The sequence below is a fragment of the Thunnus thynnus genome, chromosome 16, assembly GCF_963924715.1.
Source record: "Thunnus thynnus chromosome 16, fThuThy2.1, whole genome shotgun sequence".
Taxonomy (NCBI): Eukaryota; Metazoa; Chordata; class Actinopteri; order Scombriformes; family Scombridae; genus Thunnus; species Thunnus thynnus.
The window spans coordinates 5,462,649-5,478,132 of NC_089532.1; the positions used below are offsets into that span (position 1 = coordinate 5,462,649).

Sequence of the window (15,484 nt, forward strand, 5' to 3'; positions counted from 1 at the left end):
ACTCGCATACTAAGCAGAATACGATGGGATCAGATACCTGTCACTCAAAGAGGCGGGCTCAGAACGTGCCTTCCCCCCAAACAGTGCACTTCATTGGCTATATCCGCTGTCAGTCAAAACGACGCAGGCGCATGGTGGACTGCCACACAACGGGAGCAAAAGGTGACGCAAAAAAGTCCCCGATGGCGAATCCTGTAGCGGACACCTGATTGGTGGGATGTGTCGTCGTCCGTCCAATGAGAAAGACTCATCCGATAGCCAGCAACGCCATTGGTCGGATTGTGCCTCGGCTAACTAAATGGACGCACTGGACTCGATATTTCAGCTGTCAGTCATGGGTAGTTGTCAAGAAAAGCCCGCATAAGAAGCACCAACGTGGCTCCTGTGAAGATTATCGGAACATTTCCTGTTCCTGATCACGAGTTGTGTTTCTCAGTTTTGGATAAACAAACAAAAGGGCCTATGACATAATGCCTGTGAACTACTCTAAAACCATAACATGCTTTTCAATCGGAAAAATTATATAAAACAGCATACAGGTTGTGTGACTGTATAAAGTTAATTGGCTCTGTATTCATAAATAAATACAACATACATGACAGTTAACGTGTAACACGGCTGTTGCTTCATGTGTGTAGGACATACAGTATTTCTTGATTATTTAAGCAGTATTTAGGTGGTATTTAAGGTCATTATGAGCACAGTTTTCTCTGCTCAGTTAACACCTTGCAGCAGAATAAAAGCTGTTTGCATTTCTAGCGCACCCATGTGGCAATACAAGAGAACTACCATCAAGGATTTTACTGTAAACTGACATCTTTTAGGTCATTTTTGGAAGGCTGTATCCTACTGTCTTTGACATGAATACATGCAATATGCTGTATTGAAAAAAAACAACAGAAGCCTGGTTCACCAAACACCCAAATCAATCACTTATCACTTACTTCTAGAGGTATCCGGAGGGGTGCAATTAACCATTAATTTCATTGTCAATCAGTTTACATATAAAATGTCAGAAAATAATGAAAACATCCATCACAATTTTCAAGTTGGCTGATTTAAGTTGTTTGCAAAACCAAACTATCATAAAAGTCTAAGATACCAGCAAATATACACATTTGCAAATCTAGAACCAGTAAATTTACTCTACTACAGCTCTTCTATCTAGTTTTTACCACCAACTCTTTGACCCTGTGTTCCACCACATCGAGTACCCGACAGAATGATGAGAGTTTACTTTTCACTGAATCATCAGAAATAAAACAAGGAGGCATACGGTTATTGTTTTGGTCCTGTATTGTTTTGACAAAGAGAAAAAACAGTACCTTCACAGCAAAATTATAATCACAGTCATACTGGTACAGAAAGAGAGAAATGCTGGTGCAAAAATATTCAACGTGGTGTATAAACGGACCAAAACTGGGCCCGTTTTTGTTAACTTTTACAGGCGACTGAAGTAGATTTTGGAGAGTAGAGCTACACAGAATCAGACTGATCGTACCCAAGAGCAGCAGGTGGAAGACAAAATTGGAAGCCGTCTGCATTTGCTTGATTATGTTAAATTTATCAGCCTTGATGTTGTCCTGAGTCTGTCAGAGCTATAAGTATGGAAACATGAAAAACATATAAAAAAAAGAAAAAAAAAACAGTCATAAGGCATTGTGACATGGAGCCAAAAGCAGAGTGAAGAGTGTTATTTAAAAAGAGAACAAAAACAACATATTCAGCATTTGAAAATAAGAAACAATCAATTTTCAAACAGCTGATGTTTGCTGTGGACAGTGGAGACAAACTGGATTGTTTGTATCTTTGAAAATAATAAGATGATTATGTTTTGAGGGAAGCAGTGTAATAGTGTTTTTGGAAATGAACTCCAAGTAACAAGAGCATTGTGTAGACATGAGGTTCATTATCTCTTTAAAATCTGCTCAAATCTCATTGGATATAAGATTATATACATTTAAAGCTGCACTATACAGTTATCGAAGACGTTTCAAATGTGATGTTCAGGGTGTTTCTTTCCTAAAACCTGACGGTGCAGCTTTTAACAACATGTAGCAGTGATGCTGATGGGTTGTTCTGACAATATGGCTTTTTGCATTATCCATTTTTGCTACATTTGAATCAGAAAGGGTGTCCTGGTGCTTTGGCACGCCAAGGCACATAAAATGTACTTGTGCTGTTGTTAGTTAAAATCTGAGCTACATCAGTTCAGCATTATGTGGAAATACAAGAAGTATTATGACCATTTTATTAGCTCAACTGCCCATTTTTATTACCTTTAAAACGGTTGTATCACTACATGTAGAATTATGTGTTTGGCACAAAATGTCCTGTGACTCTGAACGAGAGAAACTGTCATGCAACTTACAGGCACGGAAAATAACCAATACAGCGGAAGGAGGTATATGGATACATGCATGCAAGTACACACATTCAGTGGTTTGGGTTATTTTTGTTCAGTGTGAAGTTGAGGGTTTTAACACTGCTAACTGACTAGTGTAACAACACAGGAACTGCTGTTGAAAGTAAGAGGAAACCACAAAAGGTTCTTCACTCATGAAACCCAGCTAGAAGAACCGGATCATTTGTCCAGTGGCTAGAAAACAAAACAGAACCATTTTAAACCTTCAGCCAAAATATGTCAGCCAACTCTGATAACCATGACTTTAAAATGTACCCTGTGAATTTCTTGACCACTAGCAGCACTATGGAGTAATATTTTACATGAGTCCCTGTCTTGTTTGTTCTTGTGCACATGCACAAGGATGCACATGCACACAATACACATTCCTGTCAATGTTTACACAGTGTTTCACTGATCTACAGGGGGCAGTAATGCACCAAGAAATGCAATAATGCGCCTGCTAGCAAGTAAACACGGATGTAAACAACGCAGGTTTCAGGAACTGCAGTCAACACGTCTGTTGGACCTTCAGGATGTACACAGTGTGTTTTAGTGAGTAACACTGAAAGTCAACAGGAACTTTGTTTACAAGAAAACTCGACAGGGCACCTTTAAAGAATCTCACTTGCCAGACTGGAGGTTAAAATCTCCAAATGCAAACATCATTTCAGACCCGCCTGTTGTCCAGAACAGCTCATAAACTACTGATTCTAGTATGAAACAAGTAAACTTGTTGGTGAATGCAGCTGAGACGATGATATTTATCACTGCGTTGTCATAAAATGATACAAAACAAACCGCAGCTCTGCCGTACAACACAGAGTGACGGCAGACAAGAAAACAGAACCTGAAGCTTCAGTTACACTGAGACACAAAAGGAAAGTTGAAGCCGCTGTTGTCACATTGTCAGAAGATGTTTCAGCAACAGGAAAAGCGTTCTCACAGTGACAACATGATTTCACCTTGTCCTTTAGATCCCAGGTTCTCAATGTTCCTGCTGCACGTTTAACACTGATCATTGTTCTGCACGGTTCTTTTTCACTCACTGATCACTGTTTCTGTTCTGTGTACCATTTTTTTTACCCATGTGTCGTCTGTTTTCTTGCCAGAACACCGCTGTGCTACATGCATGTGGGGGACATTATATTATCCCAATGTCACGTGTTTTCTGAATACAAAAACTTAAAGAATGGAAACTTGATACCTGCACCACAGGGTCCCCTGAAATTATCAATAATCTCATTAATTTTTGCAGCTTCTTGCTGTTTAAATTAGCATATTAATTAGGAAAATGATGTTCTTGAATTAAGTATAACTCCTTTGTGTTTTAGTATACAGAGGTCATATTACACCCCCATCTGTTATTAAAAAAAAAAAAATCAATTAAGAGAACAAGACTTCAAGGCATATCAGCTTTCTGACTGTTGATTGGTGGACTTTTGCTAACTGCAGCGGTCCAGAATACAGCAGTCTGATGTATCATTATAAGCTTATTAAATGCAACTCATATAGCGTCATTTTTAATAAGACTGTAACTACAATCTCAAGGCACACCTTAGTTTAATACTGCAGTGATTCACTGTAGTGGTTAAAGAATCACAGCCTTGCAGACATTCAGTCAAACCAGCTAATTACAGGAAGAGCCAACATTCCCAGTCTGACCAGAAACTGAGCAAAACTACTAAATGAAAAGAAAAGAACTTGATCAGATGCACTTGATTTTACTCATCAGGCACTTTAAAACTCACAGAATCAGAAGCACCACATGGAGGATCAGAAAAATCAAGTGAGTCTGAATCTTATCTGGTTTTTTTAGAGATGAGGTGTGAAAACTTCCCTGCTACAGATTTGTCCAGTTCTGCAGGAGATGCAGTTCTGTCCAAAACGCAGTCTGAGTCCAGGTGTCAATCATGAACACGGCACTTGCGGGAGAAGTGAGGTCATTCGAGAGGAGGTGAGAGACAGTGATCACGGCAAACCGCTGCTCAGTTGATTGGAGGATCCCGAATCTGCACTCTTCCATCCTCCATCCCAAAGTAAGCCCGTTCAGCCATGCCCACAAAGAGTCCCGTGTCCACAACGCCTGAAGAGGACACACACACACACACACACACACACACACACACACACACACACACACACACACACACACATGGTGATGGTGATGTTAGTGGCAGGATGTTCACCGTCACCCAAACCTCACCACACCTGACAGCATCTCCTTACCTGGAATCATCTTGATTGCAGTGTTGACTTGCTTCCAGTTCTGTGCGTGCTCAAACTTCCAGTCCAGGATGAAGTTGCTGTTGTCAGTGACCACCGGACCCTGAGAGCCAGACAATGACATCATTCATTAAGGTCCTTTAAATGCTAATCACACAAAAACAACAACAACCAACCAAAGGGCTGCCAGCAAAAGATGTGTTAACACTTTTAAAATGAGAATGTGGAGTTTTCCTGTAAACAAATAAGAGTTATATTTACATTCAGCACCATCCTGGTTAAAAAGTATTTTAAATCCTCTATTGTTTACAACCATGTTTACTGGCTTACAGTCTTCTTCTCTGCCTTTGCTGGCACGTTGCTGTGTTTCTGGGAGCATTACTGCCACCTGTAGATTAGTGGAATAATGTGAAACGACCGGTAGGACTGTGTAACGCCACCTGTGTGCAAGTTATGAGACAAACGAAACGGGCCCCCTCATTAAAAAAAACTTCTCCATAGCACTAACTCAATCACAAAGACCTGAGACTACAGTGAGCATCATCGTGTTGAAATAATGTGTTTGACTGAAAATAACCAAAATAATTTGACAGTTTTCATTTTTCAGGATCTTTTTAAGGTGCAGAACTAAATGAAGTAAAATTAATTAGTAGTTAAAATAATTAGTTAAATCATTAGTAATTCTGTCTTTACAAGCAGAACAGACACATTCATTTATCCTAACATGACAGCAGCAGCTCTGCTGATTTAACCTGGTAAACAAAGGCTTTCCATTAAAAATACAAAAAAAAAAAGTTTCAAAGTCGCCCAGAATCTGTAATTATGATGAAGTAATCATGTGTTATTATAAGGCAAGTGTTGAGGACAAAAAACAAACACATTTGTGATCATCAGGACTTTCTGCATAAACAAACAAAGACCTTCAGTTCACTCAAACTGCTTCCAGGCTCAACAGTCAAAAACTATAAAAACACTGAGAACCAGAACAAACATGAACCCTCCTGTCTGCTGCTGGATGCTTGAAACTGAGTTGGAGGTAAAATATTTAAATTCTACAGACTGTTAATGATGTGGATATTCTGTATGCTGCAGTAAGTGAGCGTTAAACTCTCACAGTATGAATGTTTATATCGTGTAGGTGTCATTTTAATCATTTGTTTTCAGTGTCTCAAGCCCTTCCTTTAGCTCACACACGTTTAGAGAGTTGTACATTTAGACCAACACTGTTGTCTGTGATGAGTGAGCAGATAAAGGTTCTTCTTCTTAGACACTGGGACTGATCTAAGGACAAACCATGTGACCTTAAAAATTACAGTAGGAATGTTCTGCCTGCTGATAAACTGATTTCATTACCTCCACAAGAAAGACACAGTAAGAACTATACAGCATAAGAGAACAGGCTTATGACATATTTTGAGATTTTTTTTCCAGTTTCAACTGGTTGCAAAGTTTAAGTGTCACCATGGAAAAGCATCATCACCTATTATTCTTAAAATGAACCTCAGGACTAACAGAAGCCCTTAAATGTGAACTGGTGCTATATGGGAGCAAAAATTCAAGAAATACAACCAGCAGCAAAAAGATGAATGAACAGAGAGCCACGATGGAGGAAATCAGAGCAGAAGAAGTGCAGAGTGCAGGGCGGTGCGATAAGCCAATCATCCACTTACTGCTTTACTGACGGCCATTCGCAAGTTGGCTTCTCCTCCGAAGCGTTTGGCTATCGTCCTGGAGACGGGGACGTACGCCATGGGGATAACCTCGATGGGAATCCCCTTCTTCCACTGCTGGCCCAGAGCCTTGGAGTCCTTCCTGAGAGGAGAAAAGACCAATAATTACTTATAGACATAAAAATGTTTTATACAGTTCCAAACAGAGATGCAGATTGAGTTATATTCTTGTATTTCATAACATCTCAATTATGTCATCTAAGGTCAAAGGTCTTTAATGTTGGATTTGAGTTGGTAGAGAATTATAAATATTTTAAAAACAGCAGATTATGTGGGAAAATCATGACGCACAAACTACATCTGGACAGTCAACAAAAAAATCTTAATCCTTCTATTATTTTTATCTAAAAATGTTTCTTCTAATGCTGCCGACTGCTGCTTTTGAAAGGCTTAGTTAAATAAATCATTTGCTTTTCAAAACTTTGCTAATGCAGTCTGATACAGAGTTAATGTGTCTCGCACCACCGACGTGAGAGAGGACAGCAGCATCTAAACCGATAACACATGTTCACTTTACTGATCTTCAACACCAAAACCACAACAAAAGGTTCATTTGACCCTTAAGGACTGGAGAAAATGTTCTGAAGTAAACACAAACCTGTAATCGGCGATGACGATGAAATGTTTGGCGCAGCCGGCGACGATCTTCTCCTGAGTCAAGCAGCCGCTGAGAGACGAAGACGGAGAGGATGAGTGTGAGAGAGAAACTAGAGGAGACACAGCTGAAGATCTGCAGTCTCTCTACTCACCCTCCACCTTTGATCAACGTGAGATCTGCGTCCACTTCGTCCGCCCCGTCGATCGCCACATCCAGCTGCGTGGTGAGAACACAGAAACAAACCACTTTATTACACAAAGACTGAATGAAGCACAGATACAACTAACAGACTCTTGCATTGCAACAGTCAGTTTTTTTTTTTTTTTTTTGCAACTGCACAGGCCTGAACTTTCGCAACGCTCCGATTCGAGCTGACAGGGGTTTTGAAAGCCGACATATTGGGACCCGCTCTCGATTCCACGGCTTTCACATTCATTTGTAACAAGCTCATCATACCTCTGGGTGCCTGTCCAGATCCGACAGCGTGAGGCCGTGCTGCAGAATCAGCTGACGAGCCTGTGGGAGGAAGAGAGGAGAGACGGAGGGGAATGTGACGACCGCAAAAACAACAGGAGACAAGAAGGCCGAGGACAAGCTGGGAGACGATTTCCACTGATTACTTTTAGGCATTTTTCACATTAGGCGCTCCTTCTCTCGCTGTCGCTCTGAATAAATGTGTTGGTTACATTTTTAAACAAAAGCAGAAGACGTGCTGCAATGAATTACATTAAAAACCACAATGTTACAGGCCTTTGCCCACTACTTGGTAAGTGAAAATAATGAAACATCATGTTGGTCTTTAAACAATCAAACTAACCTGGAAGGAGGTGGGCACACACACGATGTTGAGTTTCTCCTGACGAACTCTCTCCGCTGGAATAAACAACATACATGTCTCATGAGTGCATTTATATTGGCAATAAAAACCCAAATGTTGCTTTTCTATTTATTTAGCAATTCACTTGTGCAAAAATGTGCACTACACCTAAAAGTCATGGCTCAACTCAAAGCTTTTTTGCATCCAATATCCAATACACACTTACAGCTGCAATGATGAATGGATTAATTTATGTTTTGACAATCAAATTATCATTTTAGTCTTTTTTTAAAAGCAAAAATTCCAGATTTGCTGGTTGCAGCTTCTCAAATGTGAAGCTGTGTAGCTTGTCTGTCATCATACATTATAATACACTGAATATTTGAAGTTTTGAATTGTTAATCAGACAAACTAAGACATCTGAAGGGCCATTTTTATCATTTACTGACATTTTATAGACAAACAACTAAGAGAGAGAGAAAGAGAGCACTTAAACAGACTACATAGATATCAATAAATGATCTGTGAGCTTAATTTTAAGTACTGTGGACAAGTCATTGTCTAAAAAACTAAAGTTCATCGATAAGGTGATCATCACAAATTACATCTAAAAGACTTATAATGGTTTCACTCACCTAATCTGTCCACTGCATAGACGATGGTTGAGCCGCTGCCCACTCCGACAACCTGGTTGTTCTGTGACAGACAGAAGAAACCAAAATGATGCAACTATGCTACATTTCACACCAGGTCTTAAAGGGGTTAAGAGCAGGGACATGACAGAACATACACATCAGTACTTTAATATTGTCATAGTAGAGCTGTTGAATAGTCTAATCTATAACAATATATGCATATTTTATTAACTGATCACATGTTTAATGTATAAAATATTGATCTGAAAAGTAACTACAGCTGTGAAATAAATGTAGTAAAAAGAACTAGTGTTTCCCTGTTGAGCTGCAGGTGGAAGTATAGTAACAAGAAGAGGAACTTTGGCACTAAAAAGATGTTGAAAGATATCTATTAGATTTGACTCATTTGAACGGCTGAAGCTTCATATTAGCTTCAGATAAACTTTTGACTGTGGATTTTGTCCCCCATCATTTACATTGTAAATACACATGAAGGGATCTTCTAATGGTCAGTATGAACAGGAGGAATGATTACAGCAAGTAAAAACTATTTCAACTGTCATTTGGGCTCCTGACTGTTGTTTTAAGACAGATTTGAACATTTGTGAACCTCTCCTTTAAGTACAGTACTTGAGTAAAAGATCTTAGTTAAATTCCACCACATACTTATTTATATAGTATATAAAGAACAAGCTGCTACTTTATTATTTATTATAACACGTATTACAACAGCTGTATGAAGCTCTTTTTCTCTCCAGTTTCTAATTTCAGGCTGCACATTTAAATCATGCACAACATATTAGCTTATATTTCATTTAAAGTGACCTCCTGACGAGCAGCTAACACCTGCTGTAACACCACATAAGGTTAGTATATTTAGCACCTAAACACCTGATAAAGTTATCCCGGGACAAGCATGCATAACACCGAGCTAATTCCCTGTCAAAGTGTGCATGTTAGACAACGTTAAAGAGTTAGTAAGACGGGTTACGTTGCCTTCTCCTTGCGTGGTTAAACATTAGCTAACTCTGCTAGCTTTGCAGCAGCAGAGCACGTAGCTTTTAGGTTAAATTAGTGTTTTTTAAAGCGAACCTGAAGGCAGCAGCTGGCTGTGGACACATGTGGACATAACTCACTATCTGACACTAGTGTGGACAGTTCACTACTGTACCTGGACGTGGTTATCCACCGCGGCGTAGGCGGCCAGTTTCTTCGCCTCCTCTGCCATGTTAGCTGCAGCCTGACTGAGAAAACACGCGTGTTTCTGACTCCAGGATGCTGAGAGAAAACGAGGGACGAGTTTACTGAAGAGGACCCACCCCGGGAATCTCATGACCCGGCCCCCACACACACTCACAGACAGGTTTTCACCCTCCGCACAAGTAAAGTAGGAGCTGTGAAAATTGCCCCGACTAGCTGAGAGCTCCTCCTCCCGTCCTGTCTGCTCTCATATGACTTGGAGATCTGCGGTTAATCTACGCATGCGCAAAGCAGCGCGCTGCACAACCGGGAGCAGCTGCATCCAGACAGACTCACCTGTTTATTAGCTACATGACACTGGAAAATCACTGTTGGGGGGATTGATTTTGAATATTATGTATTTATAAAATAAATATAGACAAAAAAACACCACTGATGTTTTTTCATACAGCTTCAGTCTGGTTAATAATTGAAAGTTTCACCTGAGGATGGCGCCACAGGAAAATCTATGTGGTTATTCAAATGTAAAGGGTTTATCCCCTTGGGAGCAGGAATGTGCTCTGTAATTTGCTCCACATGTTTTTTTATTTATTAACTCTAACTTGTTTGTAGCGTTTTATTGTCTGGTTGTTTGTTTAACATTTTTAAAGTCCCCCTCAGCTCAAAAATATGTTTTTTCTTCTTGTAACTTCAGTTGGATGTTTGAGCTTCACTGTGCAGAAAGATGTACAGACCTGTGCAAAAGTTTTAGGCAAGAATGGTTTTTATTCATCAATTAATTTCATGCAAAGTTCAGTAAACAGAAGAAAACTAAAATCTAAACTGCTTCTGTCTCTTCATGTGATCCTAAACTGACTCCATGATGTTGAGATCAGGGGCCAAACCATCTGCTGCAGGATTCCTCGTTCTTCTCGTTGATGAAGATAGTTCTTTATGACTCCGGCTGTATGTTTGGGGTTATCATCAGGCTGCAGAATAATGTTGGGACCAATCGGACGTCTCCACGATGGTGTTGCATTACAGATAATAATCTAAACATCTAAAGTGTCTAAAACTTTTACACAGTACTGTATGTGCAGAGTTTCACATTAAAAGCCTGTTTTCACTTCATCTGCTGAAAGTGGAAAGTTTCTCTGTGCTTATTTGAAATTTTACACACATTACTGTTCTGAGCAGAGTATTTTTATGTCTTAATGGATGTCTGGAGGGGATCTTTAACGTTTTTCATTTTTTTCTCCCTCTTATTTTGATTGCAATTCTGCTGTGTATGAAGCGTTTTATCCATTTGTCAATTTTAAGTTGAGTTGGGTATAAATGAGCTGTTAACGCTGGAACATTTACATGGATGTTGTTAAAATGTCAATATTGATAAATGTGCACTGCGCCCTATAAATAAGTTAGTTAACATTTAGGCTTGTGAGTGGTGCAAGAGGAAAATGTTGATTATTTTCTTTAGGGAACAGGAAATTTACTCAATAAATTTCATCACAGTCAATTTGCTCTTTAGATTTTGAAATTTCCTTTGTGCAAAAACAAAAAGCATAATTATGACTGTGATGTGTTTTTGATGGGAAATGAGGAGGAAGTTCTATTATTTCAGTAAACCTTCAATCTCTGTATACATCCTGCTCTCTCTTATCCTCATTTCAGTGTTATATTCTCATATTTTTACTGTTAACTTTAGGATTGGGTGTCAAATTTCAGTGCTGAGACGAAAACTACTTTTTTATACTTTTTATTTGAAGAATCCAAAGTTCTTAAATGTCACAATTTGTCAACACTTAAACTAAAAATCTAAAATGTGCCGACAGTAAACAAAGAAAAAAGAACTGATATAACAATATCTAACAATTTAACAATTTTGGATTAAGTTTTGATGAAACTTTTAACTTAATCTGTAACTACGGTCAGAAAATAGGCGAGTAAGGTAACATATTTGACCAGACATTTGACCTCACTGTTCAGCACCTACACCTTTCAATAGGTCGAATTCCCTGCACTAGTTATCGAGTCGATTCACATGAAGAGATTGTCTTGTTGAGTAACTACACAACAGATAACACATGTACTGAAAACACACTGCATATACTACTGCATGTGTAACCCTTAACATGACATCCTGACCTTTTGTGATACCTTGTCATGAACCAAAAAGACTGGCTCTAGAGAAACAGTCAAACATTATAATAATATAGACAATCATTTAGACATTTTGCTCTTAGCCAAAGTGTCTGACAGACTGATCTTTGATGGCAAAAAAGGGTTGATGCGACACTTTTCGGGGTATGTTGCCTCAATAAACACAAGCGCACATGAATATTTACATCACTACTACTTTTTATTTGGCAAACAGCTTGAGATAGTCTCTCTTTTTCAGTGTACAGTATATATATACTATAATAAACCAACACATTCTGTTTGATAACCATTTTTTTCTCATTTTTACATATTACAGCTTACAAATATAGCTGATCTTTTTGACAAAATTACAGATTCTGTTTGACACCTAAATTAGTATGCTATATAAAAATCCACACATCTTACATTCATGAATAGAAAAAGTAGGCTATATGAAATCGGGAAAAGAAAGAACAAAACAAAACACCACAGTACGCAATTTCAAACAAATCCAATTAGGAAGAGTGTGAAGGGGGAGGGAGGGGGGGGGGCAAGGGGGAGGTGGAGTCAAGGTTTCACAAACAGAGTAATATGTCTTTCACTCTGAATCCAATGTTAAGTCCTCTGAGAGAAGTTTGCTGCTATTCCAAAAATCATCAGTACAGAGAAGATATCAAGGAACATCAACAATACTGTCACATAAGTAGAAGAATGGTTAAATCTCTGTACTCGGTCCAAAGTTAGAAACTAATACCTTGCCATGGATTATAATGAATAGTTGATAAAAACTAAACTTTGCATTGCAAACTGTACATATTACTTCATACCTCACAATCTCTTCTCTCACCAGTGCTGTCTTAAGGCTTAGTCCAAGGATTATGCAAATGCTCCCAAGCTTCCCTTCATGCCTTGCTATCTCGGTATGAGACATCTGCTTAAATTCGACATCTTTCTCACATCTGTAAGACAAAGTTGAACAGAACCGCATGAGGGAGCTGCCATTTGGATATTGGGAAAGCAACTAAACCGTAATAAAATCCGGCACTGTGAATGCCTCGTTGACAGGCAAACTTTTTCTTTTTATTTCCTTCTTCCTCTTCTTCTTGATGTGTGCAATAATTGAATCAGCACAGAGCAGAGTTTGTTTTTTTTTGTGTGTGTGTACCATGACGATGGACTGAAAAGTTGCCGTCTTTAAAAATACAGCTGGCCTGTTGTTGCTTCACTGATGGGTCCGCGTTTGATGTAAAACCAGCATCTCACCAGTGAAGTTCTGTTTTTATACACAGTATTGCTGAATATTGAGCATTGCATTCGGTTTATTGAGAAGTTACTGTTTGACTTGCTACTCTTTTTTTTTTTTCTTTTTTTTTCTCTGTGTGTGTAGGATACATGTCCATTGGCATCACATTGTATCAAAAAACCCAGATGAGACATGCTTTAAGCAAACCAGTGCTTAGAAATGTTTTTTTTTTTCCATTTGTAGATAACAAGATAATCTTTCCAGACGTCTGGATTATTACATGACAACGTTTGCAAGCATTGATCTAATCATAACATCTAAATAGAAAACAAGACCGGATTATTCTAAAACTCATCTTTGAACACTTGTCCACAAAAATAAAAAATAAAAAAAGGATGCATTTTCGTTGAACCCAAAAACCCAACAAGCTTTTATTTATTTATATTTTTTTTTTCACCAGTACTTCCTCTCTTCTTTACTAGCAATGCACCAGAACTGTGTTGGACCTTGACATGGAGCTGGAAGGGACTTTGATATGTAAACACTGCGACGAAGCCGAATGTAAGACAAACACTCAAAATACAAGAATCAGCAACTGTGGAATGTAAAGGAGCAGAGAGAATCAAAGATCTCCTTCCAGTTCGGGGTAAACACACAATATTATAATTTTGTACTTAAAAGATAAACTGTCATCATGATAAATAAATATTCTATTTCAATTTAAACCTAAAATATTTTTTTTTCTTCGTATATTGCCATAATATATTCTAATATATTCAGGATTTTGATAAAGATTTAACTATATGTTTTGGTTTGTGCTGTCGTTCTAAATAATTACATATAACATATACCTGTGGAATGTGTTTTTTATTCGGTTGAGCACTTCAATTCCACCTTAAAAATTAGGTTTTTCTAAAGAGCTGACAGAAAGCTAGATGAAGGACAGATTAGCTATGTGTCCATGACACACACACACATACACACACGCACACACACACACACACACTCTTTTTCCTCTCCTTAATGAACACTGGCGTTTGCTGGAATGACTTAGAAACTAAATATGTGCGGGCACAAGTGTCCTTTATAGAAAAAACTGGGGGAATCACAGCTAAAAGGTTCAGGAATGTAAAGGTTTTAACACTGCACAATGATAGAAATACAAAAGGTAAAGATGTACAGTGGCCTAAATGCAGTGTTCTTACCAGTTAATTCACCCATGGAAAAGTATTTAAGTACTTATCAACACGGTGTAAGTATGTAAAATTTACTTATATATGACAGTGTAAAAAACACAATGTGAGTGCAAAGTGTCAAAAAAGATATTGTTCATACTTACATTGTGCCATTACACCTTTCTAAGTACTATACAATATACACTGGGCAGCATTTTTATTACTTACACAGTATTAGTGAGTACTTCAAGTACTTACCCCACAGGTTAAAACACAGATGAATACACTGCAATAACGATATAGTAAAGTGTTACCATACAAAGTAAAAGGTGTGAGAGGAGAACATGGAGGTATATGGCACTGAGCGATCTGACAGGGTCAAAACGGAGGTGAAACAGGGAGTTCTGGACGGTCCCGTTTATTGGTAGAGCTTTTTCCTCGGAGAGATTCTGTCTGTCCACGTTTGGAAAACATTTCCCACGGCTCTCGTCTCTCTTCTTCAACACGACTTCCCCACATTTCCAGTGCTTCACCTGTAAGAATGTTCTTATCTGATACAAAAATCAAAACAGTCGGTATTTCTCCTTTTTGCTTCCATACAGTTTTGCATTGAAAAATATGTTTTTTTTTCATCCCTCATTTCTTTTTTTTGTGTGTTTTTTTTTGTTTTTTTTCCATTCCAGACGTCTTTTTTGTGGACACAGAGCTTGTCTCCATCTGTGGCTACATGTGTTGGGCATCCATTATGTCCAAGTATTTGGCCTCAATGATATGAGGAAGCACGTTGTTCCTAAACACAGAGCAGAGCAGACAGAATTTATCTCAGTTGTTACTTGTTAGGCCAGAAATGAGACGGAAAACATTCGGAAAAAAGCAAAACCATTGAAATGTCAGATCTTATCACACAAGATTTATCACTTCCTTCTCAGTAGTAACAGTGAACGAGTCTACGATACTGTGGTGGCTGATATACAAGTATGCGGAGATCTGGGTGGGAAAGCGACCGTAAAAAAACATTACATCTTTAACTTCGCAGACATTGTGTGACTTTTCTTTTTCTTCCAATGCGGTGAAATGCAGCTGTTGAGGCTGCAACAGGAAGCCATGAACATCAACTGTATGTGACATATCTTCTGAGTTAAATGATAAACAGAAGTTGTGTAACTTGAGCCAAGTCTGATAAGGTCTGCTGAAGCTTCACAAACTCTCTAACATGATGAAATTACATAATTGAACAAGTCAATTTGAAATGACGATCAGTGTGATGTTACATCGGACAAACTGATCATATTTAGCAGCAGGTTTGTAGACTGCCAGACGTCATTCAAGGTATCAAAA

General features: G+C 38.5%; 2 protein-coding genes across 9 annotated transcripts in view; both read right to left on the bottom strand.

Moving 5' to 3' along the window:
• Positions 1-1,278: 1,278 nt before the first annotated feature.
• On the bottom strand, positions 1,279-9,864 carry rpia (ribose 5-phosphate isomerase A (ribose 5-phosphate epimerase)). The gene is made up of 9 exons (XM_067615131.1): positions 9,582-9,864; positions 8,411-8,471; positions 7,776-7,831; positions 7,415-7,474; positions 7,110-7,174; positions 6,959-7,027; positions 6,301-6,442; positions 4,634-4,733; positions 1,279-4,490 (listed from the first exon to the last, which is right to left on the bottom strand). Exons 1-9 carry the CDS (start codon positions 9,741-9,743, stop codon positions 4,393-4,395), a joined length of 813 nt encoding a protein of 270 aa, XP_067471232.1. The 5' UTR covers positions 9,744-9,864; the 3' UTR covers positions 1,279-4,392.
• A 2,065-nt stretch (positions 9,865-11,929) lies between these two features.
• Positions 11,930-15,484, bottom strand: part of slc4a11 (solute carrier family 4 member 11) — a 127,083-nt gene continuing 123,528 nt past the window's right edge. For all 8 annotated transcript variants that reach the window (XM_067613401.1, XM_067613399.1, XM_067613405.1 and 5 more), the window contains one exon: positions 11,930-14,936. In XM_067613401.1, coding sequence (XP_067469502.1) covers positions 14,870-14,936 — 67 coding nt within the window. In that variant the 3' untranslated portion in view covers positions 11,930-14,869. The remainder of the gene's footprint in view (positions 14,937-15,484) is intronic.